This window comes from Melospiza melodia, chromosome 1 (genome assembly GCF_035770615.1).
Source record: "Melospiza melodia melodia isolate bMelMel2 chromosome 1, bMelMel2.pri, whole genome shotgun sequence".
Classification (NCBI taxonomy): domain Eukaryota; kingdom Metazoa; phylum Chordata; class Aves; order Passeriformes; family Passerellidae; genus Melospiza; species Melospiza melodia.
The window spans coordinates 41,119,062-41,137,647 of record NC_086194.1 but is presented as its reverse complement, the minus strand read 5'-3'; the positions used below and the strand labels follow the sequence as shown (position 1 = coordinate 41,137,647).

Below are 18,586 nucleotides of genomic sequence, written 5' to 3'. Positions count from 1 at the left end.
TTCTGAGTATTGGACATACTTTGAGAGAGAGAGAACTGTGATTCACTGGGATAAATCCATGTCTTCCCAAAGCTCGTCAAGGAGCTCACTGTCAATTGCTCTTTAATGCACAAGAAAAGGTTATGAAGTTAATTTTGTTATTTAAAAAATTACAAATAAATAAATATGAGATATCCTTTTCTTTTTCTTATATATTTCAAGCCCCTGTTATAGACTCAGGCTGTATTTTCATGTTTCTCTTTAGAGTCATGAGGGAAAGAAACCTACATTTTTATAAGAATTGAAAGCTGAGTTTTCTACCTTATCACATGCCTAAGGAACTAAGGGTTTAAGAAACAAATACTGTGAACCTAGAAATAAAATTTTGAGGCATGGCAACACCAAGGGCTACGTCTTCATCAAATATTAGTGAACAACTTCAGCTAGGGTAAGAACACTGCTTGACAGTTGCATGGTTTGGGTCCCAGAAAACAATTCCAAGGAAAAAAAAATTATAGCAAGGAACAAATTCAGCCTGTGATCTATTCCCTACTTTATAAAAAGAGCTGGATTTAAAGACAGATCAAAACTGCAGTGCTGACACTCCTCACCTAATGCTATCTCACACATAAATAACAAGTCTATATCATATACAGATAAATTATATTCCAGCATAGCTATTCTGCCAAATATAATCTCCCAGAGGTGCTGGGTTTGAAAATTAGTAACACAATGATCACCTATAGCAGCAAGCTGTCTGCTTTTTGAACATGCCATCAGAAGCAGTGCAAACACAAAACCTATGTAAAAGGGTCATAGTCATTCTTCATGGAGTCAAACACACATCCTACAAGAAACAGGCAAATATTCTGCAAATATTTACAACTGTGAATGACTAAATTAATATCCTGGACAGTCTTGAATGCACCCAATGGTCAGCTTTCATCAACCTAGCACTTGCAGTATCCAACCATGTATTTATGCATTCCTGAAACATCTTATTCATCAACAGCATTTGCACCCTTTCCTCCCACTGACTCAGACTTTGGGAGTTTCTGACCCTTTCCATTACTGCTGTTCAAGAAAGGAAGTTCTCAAAAGACCAACATCTTGAGTAAGAAGCCAAGGCAAAAGAAAAGGTCTGCTCTAGCTACTCATTTCCCATATGCCTTTGCCCTTCGCTTTACTTGGGCTTGTTCCAGAGACCACAGAGATCAAGAGAAAAACCTGTGGATTTGCCTTGTTTTGCAATTTCTGAGAGCCATTAAATGTTACTCTACATGCAACATTCCATTTTTTAAGACTATTTCCTATGTTCAGACTTCAGTTTCTTTGTGTTTCCCACATTCTCAGGACAACAGTTTCTTTGTTCAAGCTTCCATGTTTATAGTATGTTATCTTATCTCTGGTTTAGCCTTTAATATTGAGCAGAGTCAGAAAAGAATCATCCTCTTGTTTAAGATGCAAAGGTTTATGTCTGCTCACATTTTTAAGATACACAAACATACTTTAAAAAGTCTAAGAAAATATACTCTTATTAATGCTGTTATCTGAACAATGATATTTAACCGCAGTTGCAGCTTAGTTCCCTTATCTCCCCTGTGAAATAGCTTTTGTTTCGCTAGGATGCTGTCATGTAAGTCTCATATCAGAGTCTGAAAAAACTTTCCCCAGATCTGCAAAGGGAACAGCAAAGTTGAATTAGAAAGAAATTCACAGAATTGAGTGTCAAGCAAACTATTACAGCGGTGGGAGAGGGCGGGAGAATTTTCATAGCCTGGAGGCCATCCAAACTTGAGAGAGACACTCAATGTCCCAGTGAAACTGATTCAGAGAAGAGACACAAAAGCATAACAGTGGAGAATGGCAGAAAAATCCAGGCCCTAGTCTGAATTCCCAAACTGCACCTGCCCATGGTGAGGAACACAAGGACCTGCACACACCACAGCCATGCCAGTTTTGCAGGAGAACACGGCTGTGTTCTCAGCTGGCTTTGACCCAGGTTTCACTGCAGGGCTCTAAAACCCAGAAGCATCTTCAATAGAGGCTCCTTCAGGAACTGCATGCTGTGAATGTGAAATGCACGCTACTGACTCCGTTCTGCATGCTTTTCCCTATCTAAAAGAAAGCACTTAAAAAGAGAAAAAAGAGGCATCATTTGTTTAAACCCCAGGCAGGGTTCTCACCAACCTCCCCATGTCCCCCACCCCCAACCTTCTCCCAGAGGCCAATTTCTTGCCCACCTCTAAGATTAGTATGTTCAAGACCAGCTCAATTTTGACAGGGGAAGAAAAAAACCACCTTGAACAGAAAGCCTTTTGAGTCTTCCCTTACTTTTGAAGCCTTTGTATTTTTTAATCCCTGCTCTACCAATTTTGTCCCCTATTCCCCTCCTCCTCTTCAGTGGAAATTTTCTACTCTTTACAAGCCTGTCTCTCTGCAGAAAATTGATTTCCCCTAGGATACAGCCATCCTCCTGTTCTATGCATGGTCATTAATGACCATCCTGTTCACCACAGAGACAGACAGACACGGTGGCACTCCTCCCCTGCTCCTTAGCACAGAAAGCGCACGGGGAAAAATTGTAACAGCCTCAGAGCTCAACCATACCAAGAGTTCATCGTCCCCAGAAAACACCATACAAAATCCCCAAATGAGCTATTACAAGAATAAAATGATTCTTGCTGGTTTCTGTCACTCTTAACTTCCACTGCATTAGATTGAATTTTTTTAATCTCTCCCAGGTAACAACCATTATGTAGTTTCCTCTCTCCCAGGGGAGCTAGTTCCCTTCTTCCCCCACATGGAAACAAACTCTAATCAGATGTTACTTGGACTCATACAGGTTTTTACTTGGGGGCTGGCATCAGGCTATCCAAGGGCAGAATGCATTTCAGCACAGACTGCACAACCTGCCTGAAGATGTGAGAAAATACCTGGGCGCTGCACTTCTTGCCATTCCAGCTGCTTTGCAAGTAGTGTACCTGCTGGCTTCACCATCTCACATGTAAGGTGGAGATCTGCCATTTTACATCTGACTGCAGCAACATCCCATCCTTGGAGTGACAGGCAATTCTCCCCTCGACTCTTGGTGTCTCTGATGCCAATGGGTAGCACAAAATTGGCATAAATTGCTTAAGCCTTCTCTAGAAACATCTTGTGGATGGACTCTAAATTGACTCATCTCCTCCTGAGGTTCTTGTAAGAACTTCCCTTTGTCCCTGCTGCTACAGGGAGGTACAATGGAGGACTCAAAGACACAAGCTACATTACTAGTTTCAGCAGGACCAAATATAAGGAAAATTATTCATAAAGCTTAAAGATGGATATAGAGCTGGCTTTTGTGCTTTCTGTTTAATATTCAGCTTGGTTCCCATGAATTTACATTAAATTAAAAGGAGCAATGTCTTTAAATCAAAAGGCAAATTTTAAATAAAAGAAAATCTTTTTAGTGACTGTGATCAGAAAAAAACCCAACTCTAAAAATTAGCCCTGAAACTGGAAGAGGGCCTTAGCTACTGAACTGTAACTTGATCTGAACAATGTCAACACAGTGAATGCCTGATGCAGCACCTCAGAAAAGCTGGGGTGGGGAAGTGCCCAGACCAAGATGTTCATATTTAAATCTCACATTGTCCAGCTACACTTTGTATATTGTGCCGCAATTTCTTTATATAACTCTCAATAATGCTGGCTGATATTAACCAAGGAAATCCTCTGCATGCAAACAGGACAATCCACCCCACTGTATGTCTCATAAAATCACACGCTCTGTGGAAATTTCCAAATACCTCGACACAATATGGGTGAGTTAAGGATAAAGTTTCAAGCCTGAACTCCATAATTTCCTGTCTTTTGCTGGTCTACGCAGCCCTTTAATGCTACATTAATATAATTTCTGGGGGTGTGATTGAATTACCCGCCACTCCTGATGCCAGCATTATGGATTTCTGTGTAACAGGAGAGCACACTTTACTGCTCATACTGTTACTAAATACCATTAAGCAGAGCAGCTGCAACCCTCCTGGTAGCAGGACTGGAGGGCTACCTCGTTAGGAGGGAACAAGCACTTTACTGCTGGCACACAGCCTGAATCCCAAGAGCCCTCAGCACGTCCAATTTGCCCTGATGTCCCCACCAGGCAGCCTGCCACAGCATATCCCTCAGCCAGAAAAGGTCCCCAGGCCTGTAAGTCTGCTGAGATGCAGAGATCTCTCTCACATGCAGAGATCTCTCTCACAGGCTCAACATCCCAAGTCCCACGCGATGCTGCCGTGACTTGGCAGCTTGAAAAGATAGAGATGTATTTACTTGGAGACCTTTTGGCTCCAGGTGCAACAGAGGGCTGCTAAACTGTCCACTGAGAGCATGCCTCACACACTGGTTGGTGACAGCTACTAACTAGTGGCACAGTGCTTTAAAAATCTCTTTCCCAAGTCTTTGTGGAGAGATTAAAACGCCATACATACGTGAATTGCAAAAACCCCACAGCAGCCTCCAAAGGGAGATTCAACACCAGTTTCTCATCAATACCCTTGCCCTGCGAACCAGCACCTCCTAAGCAAATATGAGCTGACTACTCTGCAGACACATCCCTCTTTAGAGGAGGATTGTATCAGAGAAGAGAGGGAGAGATGAGGAGCAATGGAAAAAAGAATGAGGTAGAATGAGGAGTTTACACATGGTTGGCTCACTACACACTGACAGACGAAATCATCCAAGCAGTTGCAATGAGCTGTAGTTACACTTCCTGCCTCTCTAATCCACCTCTTCCTCATCAAAAAATGTCTCTCTGTGCCTATGTAGCTATACTTGAACAAAAGCAGTGGGATTGCTAGCAGCTCCTAGCAATGAAGTAACAGCAGCCCTATGTCCTCAATGGACTATGGGAACAGCATGGCAGGGACACAGGAGGGACAAGAAATGTGGTCCTGTTATTGAAAGCAATTCTTGTTTCTCTATATGTAAGTTCAGTAAGAACCAACAAACAAACACAGGAATCTAATAAGAATTACCACTTGCAAATCCCATATTACAAAAAAGAGAGTTTTTTCTTACCACTCCATGAAAACAGAGATGGAACAACTACAATTCTGGAAAGTGCTGATAGCATTTACCAGCTGTATCATTACAACCTGCCTCCCATGTCTATAAGACCTGCTAACAATTACGTCTGTAGTCCAATTCTTATCTTAGGCAATGACCAAAATCACAGCATGAGTATAGTGCCGTGCCTTCATTTAAACCCCACCAAGGACTCGGTCACTTTCCATTTTTCCCACCATAGGCATCATTTTTCCTTTCTATCTAGAAGCACTTGCCTTGACTTTATTTTATTCTGAGCCAAGAGATTATTCTATATGAATCCTTCAGGTCCTTGAACTGGCTGTATGTTCATATGTGATAGGAATTATTTGTTATAAGGCACTTCATTTGTTCCTAGGTCACTTAATAAACTTTATATTGAAATACTTGTGTTAAATTGTTATCATTAAAAAAACTTCCTAGCCATAGTCCATTTAATTGGCAATTCTAAATTTGGTGTTGATTAAAGTAAAGCAGAGGAGACCCAATACATTAAAGATGAGTAGAAAAATTGTTAGGTATGGCTTAGATGCAAATTCCTCATTTTTAAAAGTAAAGCTCCAAGGGTGCTGCAGTTTTCTCATTCTATGGGGTTTTGTTGCTCACAGCCAAGGATGAACAGACACATGACTAAACATTAAAGGTAATCAAAACCTCAGAGGTTTAGAGATGAGCTTCTGCTTCTGACATAATGCCAGTACCAGTGTTCTGCGATCTCACAGAGTACATGTGGCACCTCCTGACACTCCTACTAAGACACTACAGCAGCTTTTGAGTATCATTTCTTCTGCTTAAAACCACAGATGTTCCAGTAACACATTTCATCCACTTAAGGACATATGCAAACATACATAAGCTAAATATAATAACAAATGTCCATAAACATGAAATAATTAGTTTTAAAAACATTTGAATGATGCCTGCAGTCCTTGATGAAGTTATCTGAAGGCTGGAGAAAACTGTCTTAAAATCAGATACTTAAACTGCTCCATCTTTTTGGATTCTTAAAGAAAAACAATCTGAGATGTGACTGCATAAGTGCATCTGGGAGAAGATGGGGCAAGAAAATTCAGAGAGATCCTTAATCTCATTACATCGAGAGGAAACAATGAAAAATTAAGACCAGAAACTTGATTTGCAAGTGGGTTAGAAATTCTGACCAGGGAACATGTTTAACAGGAACAAATTCTTAGTAACAGTGGTAGGCTTGCTGTTGTTTTCATATCTTCAGTTCCAGAGTGGGTGCTGTTCTGGAACACATTCTTTACATCAAAATAAATTTCTATGCTTATTCCCGGAACAAAGAAGGGAAATTTGAAGATCTTAATCAACCAGAAAATTATGGTAGACTGTCCCTTGGTCTCTTCTGGATCTTAAATTCTATGACTTTGTGAATAATTTTACCCCTTTTAATTATTAGTTCCCTACTTAAAAAAGCTAAAAAAGTTAATGTTCTTCTTGAATCAATGAATTACAGAAAATAATTGAAGTTTTATAATTGGATTATAACCCCAGGAGAATGTGGAAATGCTCAACTGGGAAGCTGAAGTAAGGAAAGCATGTCTGTTTTCTTTTTTTTTATGTGATCACCAGGCAGTAATAGCCATAAATGCTTCACTTATTACCTGCATCACACTGAAACAATAACATGCCTGTGATCCTGCAATAACTGCTATTTGAACAGACTGCTGTGCTTCTATGAAGCTTCCATGGACTTGGGTGTCTGTTGGCAGAAATCTTATTTCAGACTAGGTCCTATAATTCCACGTTGCTATTGCCTTCCTTGTTTTATCCAGGGTTGCCCCCAGAGTATGACTAGATACCTTCCAAGAGAACCAGAATCTAGTTGTCTCCACATTCCCTAGAGCTCCTGATGGGGACACAGAAAATACATGCCCAAGACAAAGAAAACCTTTTTAGATCTCTGTCAGTTCAACATCTTTTAAAAATTAGGCTGAAAACATTCTGTTGTTCCTGTCTCTGTTTATAACGAGGCAAATAGAAAAACCTCTGACATAATTGCAACAATTCTAAGAAATTCCTCCTCTGGTGAACATCTTTAAAACAAATTAAAGCCTTTGCAGTTTTTAACACAAATCTCGTAGTAACACTTGTCACACAAATAATTCTGGGAAGTTACCAAATACTTGGAATGAAGGACATTGCATGCTACATAGCACAGAGCTCTTGTCGATGCTTGTTTGGAATGGTATGAGAAAGTCTAGCGGTTGAACACAATGACATTTTTGTTCTCGTGCTGATAATATTCAATAGCTTTGCCACCAAAGTTGGCCTGCCACTTCCCCTCACATAGAAATTGCAGGCATGCACTAAGGTTTTTGCCATTAGCTGGAAGCAGTGCCCAGGTTATTCTTGGTTTGGGGAGGGAGGTTGTTAAGCATAGCTGGTATTGTTTTCCTTCAGCAAAGCTTTAGGACAATGTAGTTCTCAAACAGAGCAGAACATTATCTGCGTCATACCTTCAAGGAAAAGGTTAAAGAAACATTTCTGCTACACAAATGTCAGAGTGTGAACAGCATGTCTCCATCTCCTCTCAGAAGCTGGTGGCTCCTAAGGAGTATAAAACACATGCCAGTCACAGAACTTCTGTCTCCGCTCTCTGTGCATGCAAGACAGCAACTGGCTCTGCTCTCCCACTGCTGCCATCAGCTCTCAAAGGATATGAGATCAGAAAGACACTGAACCTGACACCATGGAATTTAGGAGAACAAACACCAAAAATGCAGACAAATCTAAAACACATGGATGAGCTTCAAAACAGAAGAAATAAAGATAACCAGAACTTGCACTAAAAAAAAAACCCAACAAAATACTGCTATGACTTAAAGGATAGCAATGAAGCAACCTTTATCAAACCAACAGCATTTCACCCAGCCCCCTCATTGGAAAACAGAAACCAAACATCAGAGTTTTACAAGACACCTTAAGGGGCTGAAAAATTCAGACTGTCGAGAGATCCATGGCTATGAAAGCCCTTTCACAGAGAACATCCACATTACAAAAACAGACATGTCCCACATGGTGGAGAACCTGTCTGTCTGTCCTTTGGACAGTTTCTGGCCATGAGCACTTTCAGACTCAAATGGAGACATGAATAGCCTCATGAATGGATGGTGACGCCACAGCTGACTGGCTGCACGAAAAATATACTGGAGAAGTGGAGAAAGAAGGAGGAAAAGGAAAGACTGGAAACATATTTCAGCACAGGTTAGAAGAAGCTCATTAACTGTGTTGCCCTCCTATCTCAACATCCCTCCTGCACAGTCATCAGAACAAGTGACTGTTATGGTCATGCCCTTCACATTGCTACAGAAAACTCAATATTTCTGAGTTCTCTTTTTAGTTGTGGGGTGGTTTTTTGCTGGGTTGGATTTTTTTTTTTTTACTTTTTCTTTCTTTTTTATTCCACAAGGACTTTAATTAAAATTCATCAAAAGAAATATTTTCAGCAGCAGTGTCTGAAAATGCTCTCCTCGTCCCATATCTTCCATTACATCAGGTTCATCCAACTTGAAAGGAGATGAGAAACTCTCACTGACACTCTGTCACACACCAGTGAAAAGACAGGCACATTCAAAACAGAGGAGAGGGCAGGTGCTCATTTATTACTTTACGCAGATTTTTCTGCCTCTCTTCCTGACAATGGGAACGTTCACATCCCAGATGGAGCTCTCTGTATGCTGTGGGCATTTGCTGACCTAAAGTTTTGTTTTCCCTGATGAAAGAGGCAAGGTAAGAAGAGGATTGGTTCGTTGCCTACTGAGGCAGCTTTAATGTTTGTTTCTAACAATGGAAGACATTTGGGGATTATTTCAATGGCAACGAGTGTACAAATAATTTTTCAACTATATCAGGTAAAGGAGAAAAAATCTGTACACATCCATGTCATATTTACACACTGCAAAAATATAATATTAATATAACTGACTGCAAAACTGCAAAACAACTGATTTTGGAAACGAAGATGTCATTCAAAGGAAATACAAGGTCACTGCCTTGCATCACTTCAGGCCTAAAGAGTCCCACAATGTTTCTCACAGCACTGATAAGCATCATCACTAAAGATGTCTTCAATGCAAGAATTAACAAAACATGTCCACAGTATCAGTTTTCTCTGCTTTTATGCCTACATTATGCACCCTTAGCATTCACCATTTGGCTCCTGATCAAAAGCAATTTGACTTAAAAAAATTACCCTTCCTTCCCCATCCTGCCCCTCTCACTAAACTTTTAGAAGTCCAGGATATAAAGAACTTGAGAAGCATGCAGATTTCTTCAATGTAATGCATCAGTGTGTTTTTCTCTGGTCTGCAAACACAAACATTTACAAATGAGAGGAATATGCTCATGTAGTTCCCTCCTTGCTTTCTATCAGCACATTAATCCAGCAGGCTGCTTGGTCCAGCAGTGCACCATTCGTAGGACTGACTTTGCTTTCCTGATTTTACTTGGAATTACAAAGAAAATCCAGGGGAGGGGAAAGGGGGAGGTTTGGGGTTTTTTTCTTTTTTTCCCCTTAGATGTGGGCATTTCTTTAGCCCCCATGACGACTGATCTCTTCAGCAGATTTCATAGCCATTCCCAGCTCTCATATTACCAGGATATACTGAACCAAAATATCCACCAAGACTTTAAGCAGGAACTATTCCCTGTGATGCCACATGGTTCCTATATGAGCTAATCCCACTGAATGAGTGCTCTCACCTTCATGCCCTCTCAGTCTCTGCTATATCACAGAGCAATGGTGTCAGCTGATATTAATTACAGGAGAGACGGAGGTTGTGGTTCTGTTTGAATTAATATGGAAGACAGAGTGCACATTGCTTTAACATACAGAATGTTAGAGAATGCAGTAAATTCCTTTACCACTCCAAAGGTTACTTCTTAAAAATTGAGGAGCAGACACAGCCTGATGCTCTGTAAGTCTGTAAGTCTCAAATAGTTTGGGTTTTGTTTTCACAAGGGTCGGGATGAGAACATCAGTTTACACTGGGTACAAATTTGTCTGACTTCATTGTGGAACAGATTAACTGCTGAGATTGTTTTGGTATTTTGGTCCTGAGCTCACTATGGAAATTGTATTTTGGTTAGCCTTCATTTTATCTATAGTTCAGAGTATTTTCAATTACTTTTATTTAACTTGTTAATGCAGTAAGAAAATGGAAAGAAAGAGAATTTACTTTCCCCACCCCTTCATTCCATCAGTTTTCATATAATAACTGATATTATATGAAAATATATTATATGAAATATATGAACTGATAATATGTTATTATTAATATAATATAGTTTTGTTATTTAAACAAAATAAAAAGAAAATAAAAATAGTCTGGAATGTATAACTGTAGCTGCCTTAACACATGGCAGGAATTATGATTATGAACTTGCTATAAGGCTTGGTCTAATGGAAATGTTGCACTTGTTGCAGCTATTAACAAGATAACCTATCCTGAAAGGCACCTTGAACCCCTCTGAAACCTCAATGAACTCAACCTTTTTCTGTGAGGGCAAAAGGAATGCACACAGTTCATTTCAAAAATAGTCTAGAATTTAAGTAAATTAATGTGTGAGTTTTCAATTGATAACCTCAGTCACATTAGCCTTGGGACTAACCCTTCAGTAGAACCTAAACAGTGACAGCCTGAATATTTATTTAGGCATTCCACGAGACAAAACCAAGGACATTCAAAATCAACCGAGAGGCTAAAATCTCACACTTAATGAATTGTTAAGGAGTCAATCAGGATACCTTCAGACAAAAGAGAAATTTAAAAAAACCCAAAATCATTAAAAAAACGAACCCCACTAACCCAAAACAACTACAAAACATTGAATAATCGGCTCAACAGTATCAATCTAGAAGTTATTTAAAGAAAGCAATACTCATGGAAATCATGCAGCAGGGATTTCCCATACCTGGAAAACCTCAGAGAATTCTGTCCTATCTTCCTCAAGAGTTAGTCTGAGCAGCATACAGACTTACCCTCTTTAGATATTTCTAGACAGACTTACTCTCTCTAGTTATTTCTATTGTTGTTGTTGCTTTAATTAATTAAACAGGCCCTTTAATTTTAGCCTGGAACACAAAGAACTCAAGTTGACTGAATCAAGATGGACAGAGGTCATCTTTTGAATACATGTCAATGTCTTAACTGTGCAATGAGGAAGGCTTAGGTTTTAGCCAAATGCTGGAACTGCAAGCCAACTTTTCAAAATTACTTGAGGGGGGAAGAAGAGATATGAAACAACTCTTTTCCCAAATTTTCTTTCCTTTCTGCAAATCTTATCTTTTAAAAAATTTTGGGCCTAAATCTTCTTCAGTACAAAAATATAAGAACAAACAGAAAAATTAAAATCTTGAGAAGCAGACTGACTTCTTTAAATTAAATATGTTTTTAAATAATAAACCTCAGATATTTAGTCTGTGTGTCAGATTTCTTTAAACTTATCTTCACCAGGATGCAGTTAGGAAGAACAGGATGAGTCTAGTATAATAATAAGGCACTAATTCATCTGTGTATGTTTTTAAGAAGATCTTAGAATTCTTCTGGGTGAAATATAAGGCAAGGCATGAAAATTAAAGTGACAGATTATGACTATTTCAAAGATAATAATTTATATTTTGCTTATAAAATGACACACCCTGCAAATTTTCCTGTCTATAATGTTACATTTTAAGGCTGATTATCTTCCCTTTTGATGAAAAGCGTATTTTTACTGGACACACATTCAATGATAGATACACATACAATGGTGTATACCACTGCACCAGCAGAGTGTGTACCTCTGAGAAATAAATGAGACCTATGTGATACTTACTATTAACATTATGAAGTATGTAAGTATTTAAGTTTTAGACTAATAAGTTCTGATATCAATGTAATCACAGATAAGTATAAAGCTTCTTTTTTTAAGAACCTTAGAAAAGGTTGAGAGAGGCCAAGGTCCTTTACTCAGTGTTTATGAAAATCCAGAAGATTATGCATACAAAAGAACAATAGATTCTTGCTTGCTTTAACACTTTTACTCTTTTTTGAAGTAACCTTTGAAAGAGTTATTGTATAGAGTCCCAAGAGATACAGTGCAACCTAACAGCTCCCTCCTGCAAAAGCAAATTTGATGAAATTCTGCTGGACACATGTTATACCAAATATTGAGGATCAGAACCACAAAAAAAGAAAAATCTTCCAGTAGCAATTTTTTTTTCATTTACTCAGCTACTGTACAGCCTATGATGACTTGTTTTTCTTTAGTTATATGAACAGTTTGACAGATTACTGTGACAAGGTTACTCTCAAATTGATAAAAGGTTTGATAGTGTCGGAACATTTGTCAGAAATGTCTCACATCACGTGTAATGGACTCTGCACTTCAAGCATCAATGGTACTCCAGTCTGCTGTTTTCTGTTTAGTGTGCAATGCACACCAACAAAAACACACAGCAGAAAGACAGAAAAGAAGGCAGGATTCATCAAAACAGCCCCATACTTTATCAAACAATTCTGATTAAAGGGGTTTCGCTTTTTAATGCGCCTCACAAAATGAAATTAAATTAAAAACTTTACACATGACTTGAAGAGTGGCCTCCATATGGGACTAAACCTGAAAATGGGATGGGCTATGATAATGTACATAAACATTAGTGTTTACAGCATTTCCTGTACTTCTGACAGGGAAATATTGTGGGTTTAGAACATTATTCTTCAGCCTGGCAAATGTGAGACATTGAGACATTAGAAATGATAGTTGTACTGCTAGCAGCCTTGTCCCATGCTAGAGCAGAGGAAATGGGTTCAGAAGGGCTCATTTTAGGCACTGGCAGCTAGCCTATGGGAACCAGTGGGCTGGACATAAGCCAGCTTTGGTGAACACTTCCCTTAAGTACAGCTCTTCAAAAATATTGTACTACAAAATAATAACGTGGCTCATAGATTGGAATTAAGGTTTTTACTTCACATCTTGCAGCAAATGATGCTAATATTAGGCTATGCAGGAAGCCTAGGAACCAGCACCTTCTGCTCATTTGTAAATACCTGTTTCACATGAAGACTTCAATGCCTGGTGAAGCCTCAGCCATGTAAGCTACAAAAGAGCTCTACAGAGGACAACATTTCTGAGCAGAAAAATCCTTTTTGTTTATATAGCAGCAGACTGTTTGGTTTGGTTTTAGTGGGGTTTTTGGGGAGGAGGGTTGGGTTTGAGGGGTTTTTTTGGGAGTGGGGACAGGTGAAGAGATAGGAGCTTTGGACCTTTATCTACTTCTACTGTGTAACCACCTGCAAAGGTAAAGAAAATATCTTGCAATATATTACTTAAAATCTACATATTGCTGTCGTGAGCAAGAGTGTCTGAGATTGCTTAAAACATCACTGGCAAGAGTATGAGCAAAAGTCAGATTTAAGCATTTGTCAGATCACACTACAGCCTGGAGAGCAGTGGGGGGGAAGGCACCACCACAGTGGCCAGCAAAAATTCTTGTATTTTCATATGTTTAAGTTTCCCTACGTTGTCCTTCTCTTCTGCCTCAATAAATTCTTTTAATTTTCTGAAAAAAAGAGTCAGAAGAACTATCTGGTTTCTCCTCACTGACATTCAGCCAAAGGATAGAAAAATCAGCAAAATGAGTGTCAGCATTTTCCTTAAAGAGCATCTGTTCACACAGGAACCTCCTGACAGCAAGACAAAGCCCTCTAATCTTGTATCAGATTAAGTTTAGTGGAGCACATTAAAAAAGTTGCCACAGCGCTAAAAGGAAGCTCTGAGATACTTGATTTCCACTTCCCATACGCAGACAAGGGTTAGGGACACACTGCCTGAACTTCATGATTCAAGCATCACTGCTCACACCACAGCCCCACACCACGACTGCAGCACTTAAGCCCCAAAGCTTGAGACTCCTTTAGGAATAGTTAGTTCAGTCCTGATCAGCTGAAAGGGTTTATGTGAACTGGAGAAGGGTCAGACTGCAAGAAGATGTATCGCAAAACAGCTTTTTGAAAGCAAACCAGCCTTTTGAACATCAGTAGACTACAGTCAATTTATACCTACTGAGGATCTGGCCCTTGAACTGGGATTATCTGTGACTGTCACGTGTGGAAAGTGTCAGTGCATGTAGTTTGTACAAATGTTGGACAGGTACATTCACATTTCAGCTTGCATGAAATACAAAACATCGCCAGCAGGCTATTCTCCTGTGAGCAGTCAGTTCTACCACAGAAGCTTTAATGGCAGAAAGTCACAGGGAAGAGTTTCAAGCTCACTCAAGTTCAAGTATCACTTCAGCGAGGCTGCTAGCTCCAGTCTTGGCCACTCATGCCCTCATAAAGAGTACTCAGTGAAGTCTTTCAGGATTTTAAATCAAAATCAGGAAAGGCAGAATGTCAAAATTGTAGAAGCCCACTGAATTGCTACTCCTATTGCAAGCTTCAAAACAACAGTCATTTGGATTCAGGTCTGTAGATCAGCCCCAGACTGTTCCTTACTTTACCAGATTTCATTTATTGATATCTCTTTGAAAGGCTGATTTTTGATTACAAAATACAGAGATGATCTTGTCTTTTGGAATAGATGACTCTATGGCAAAACCACTGCAGTTCTGCATCATAACAAGAGTGGACTTTTATTTTTCAAATTTCTCCTTGTGCTTATTCCAATGCAAAAAAAAAAGTGTTATGCTAAGTTCCACCATGGTGATCTCTGGCTGGAATCTCAAATTGGATTATTTCCCTTCCACATGTCAACAATAATAATCAAGACTTTGGAATTCCAATCAGGTTGTCATTCCATATTGTCCACTACATTTAGTTAAAAGAAGGGTAGAAGAGTGCAACGTTTTAGGAAGTAGTTCTTTTGACGATGCATGAGGAGCAAAAAGCTCCTTTATGCCACCTCTTTGGTTTCAACAGAAATAATACACAATAAAACCAATCTTTATCAGTACAGTCGTCAAATATGACTCTCAAGATAATCAGGGAGGTAGAAGGTGCCACTTTCTACAGCATCATTTTTCAGTGGCACTGCAGTTAATTAGATGTTAATTACATGGCTACAAGGCCACCTTCAGTGGGTTTCATACTTCTCAGTCTTTGAGCCCAGCAATGTGACACAGCAATCATAAAATGTGATAAATGATTGAGGGAGGAACACCCATGTTGTGTTGTGCACTGGGTTGTGATTCACAGATCATTATAACTATAAAATCTGTCATTAGGGAGGTTTTCCTGCCATGCAAATTCTCCTTTTAACACAAGAAATCAACCACATTAGAGCAAACAAAAGTCAATGTGAAGGCCCTCAGCTCTCTTCCCCTAAACTCTTTACCTGAAGGTTTTTAGCAGGCATTAATTAGTCATCCAAACTAAAGGAAAAACACTCAACCTTCAAGTGCAGAAGGCTTCCGATGCCTTTTAGGGGCCACACAAGTGTGAGCAGGAAGGCCAGCTCTGACATCTTCCTACAAAAGACACCGAGTATGGGAAGGGCACTTACGGCTGGCACAGCTTGATAAGGTCCTGGTCGGTGGTGCCGGGTGGAAGGCCTCGAATGTACAGGTTGGTTTTACTCAACTGCTCTCCGCTGCTGTTGTTGCTGCTGTTGTTGCTGCTGTTTGTGCTGGGGCTGGGAGGAGCCATGGGGTGGGGAGCTGGTGCATAGGACTGCTGCAAACAGAGCAAAACAGAAAGGCTGTTACTGGAAAAGGCAAAATAGCGCGGCAGAATTGTGTGCGTTACCTGGAAATGCAGAACTGTGCTATGCTTGTCCTGCCCTCCCTGACCACTTCCAGCTGCCCTCTCCTATGGCACCTGCACACACTCCAAGCCAGCAATGCCTTGCAAATGCCATAGCTATGAAATGCATTATTCTACTATACTCTTTAATTTGCAATTAAAGTAGCTAGATCACAAAACAAAGCTCTGAAATGACAGATACTCAAGGAGTAACTAGCACTACAGAAAGAAATTAAACACAATCTGCTCTAAGAGTATGCTAAAACACAAATAAGAGTATCTAGCCAAAGGTACAGAAGCTGGTGCCAGAAGCCGAGTTAGTCTTTTCTAAACATGAGGAGCACCCAGTACAGGCACAGTCAGGTGGCAGAGGGCTGGCTAGGCTGGGAGAGGAGAAAAATTCCAAAGCAGCCTGAAAACACTCTGTTGTTACGGATGTCTTTCGCAATAGAGAAACAGGGTTTGGAAAAGACGATCAGGCCAAGACCTTCTGCTCTCAAAATCATACCCACTTCTGAACAACCACAAACCACGCACAGCAACTGGGAAATATTGCTTAAGAAGGGAGGCATTCTCACAGGGAAAAACAGTATTCTCCCCTAACTCACTGGTAAATACATGCTGTGAAAAAAGACACCCACATGCTAGAAAAATTACCTAAACATCTCTGATCTGAGGCAACAACAGAGAATTTCAATTGCTGCAACTATCCCTGGCTCTCTGACCACTGGAGTATTTACTCACAGCACAGGGTGCTTGCCAGGAGAACAAAGGAGTGATTGGAAAGAGGAGACCATCCTGTCACCATTGCGACCTATGCAGAAAAGCTGAAATCTAGGGAAGAACTTGCAGGAGCTGGAGTATCCTGAGGACCAAGATCCAGATGGGCAGCCAGGGGAACTGGAGTCAGAGCTCCTGGAATGGAACTGCCTGCTGAGAGGGAGAAAATGCCATTTCCACAACGCAACCAGCACACTCTGCTAGCTGTATGTCTAGTGACAACAGCAGGTAAATGTTGGACCAATGCTAAGTTAACCATGCTAAGCTAATGGACTAATAAAAGCAAAATATCTGCAATTTTCATTACAGCAGCAATGACACTTTAGTGACTTCTAATATGCTTGTTCTACTTTTAGGCCTTGGACAGAGAAAATATTTAAGTCTGTGAGTAATTCTGATCATGCTAATCAACTGCCCCTTTAATGTCAGTGGCTCTACTTTAGTGCTTATAATTATGCATACACTAAATCACAGTCTTGGTAGATAGATGTTTCTAAATTAGCAGCTCTAAACTGTTTCAAACAAGTCCCTTTGTTAGCAGGAAAGAGTCCCTTATTTAGCAGGAAAAAAGTTGGAGACTATAACGGGGGGCATCAATGACAGGTGATGATCAGATGTTTCAATGAAATGAAACACCACACTTGCACTGATGCCTTTCCTCCTGGCCTCCTCCTTCCATCTTCCCAGTTTCTCCCGTTTAAACCAGGAGAGAGGGAACATAGCTCCAAGTGTCAAGACATCAGAATTCCTCTGCAATCTCACCTGGTTGTAATGTGACTCAAGCAGGAGCCATTAAAAGAAAAAATACTGGTTTTTAATGTGATCACCATGCTATCAAGTAATGACATTCACTCTCATCTCCAGTAAAAGAGAAAGGGCAATGAGCTCCCTTCCCCAAGTCTCTGCACAGATACTTTTGCTGACAATCAAAAGCACTTAATGCATACGGATCATATTTCTCTGCACACGCATTTTATCACTGGGTAATCCCCACCCACTCAGGCTTCAATGTCATTCCCAGAAATAGAGAGCTGAAGCAGCAGCCTTGAGTACCAGCACAGGCACCACCTCAACTGAGCTCCAACACCGGGGACACATCTTGGAAATCAGCTCTATGCCATGGCTGTGGCCCAGCTGGATGACACTACAGGCAACACTAACCTATATTAAATACGTAGGTACCTATTCAGATATATTATCAAATCCTATCTGAAAGCATATTTTAATCTCTGTGCACTGCATGGCCACGGAAGAAACAGGTATGACTGTGTATAACACATTGGGCTTTAACATACCAAAAGCTCAGGAAATATCCCATGGTAATCTTGCACATTTTGAGCATTGCTAAGGTTAAATAAAAAGACAACAGAGATCAAGGTTACATTCTTTCTGCTTTGCCCTACACCTCCCAGATTACCATGCACACTGAATGCACGTAAATGACGTAAAGCAGTGAAATATCTCCCATAAGCCAATAAAGTGCTATGTACTTTAATTATTAATTGTTACTATTACATATGTCTTAGCAGGGGATAATGAGTAAATGTCCTATCCTCACACCAACCTAATAAACAAGAAAAAAAAAAGTGGAAATTTACCTTTGAAATACAAAGAGCAATTTTCATTCTATTATAAGATCTTTATCCTCACACAGAAGAAAACACTGGGGGCCTAATTCTAATTTAAGCTTAAGACATTTTATCCCTCTCAGCCAGCTGAAAGGGGATGTGAAAGCAAACACAAAATACATTTACACCAATTTTGAGGCCACAGCTATTAAAAAAAAAAAAAGAAAAAAGTCCTCAGTATACAAAGAATGAGGGCATATGACAGGCTGTTCCTCAAGTAAGAACTGCTCAGACAACAGGCACACATGGATGCCTGGGTTCCCAGCAGTATCCTCAGAGATGCTTTAAGGATGGGCAGAGAGGCAGCCACACTGCACTTTAGGGGATGCTGATCTTCTCAGCCCAGCAAACACTGCTACACTCCAA

General features: G+C 40.0%; 1 protein-coding gene across 5 annotated transcripts in view; it reads right to left on the bottom strand.

Moving 5' to 3' along the window:
* The window catches only part of RBMS3 (RNA binding motif single stranded interacting protein 3), a 704,809-nt gene that overhangs the window by 332,893 nt on the left and 353,330 nt on the right, over positions 1-18,586 (bottom strand). For all 5 annotated transcript variants that reach the window (XM_063155034.1, XM_063155024.1, XM_063155043.1 and 2 more), the window contains one exon: positions 15,574-15,743. In XM_063155034.1, the coding sequence (XP_063011104.1) occupies positions 15,574-15,743 (170 nt within the window). The remainder of the gene's footprint in view (positions 1-15,573; positions 15,744-18,586) is intronic.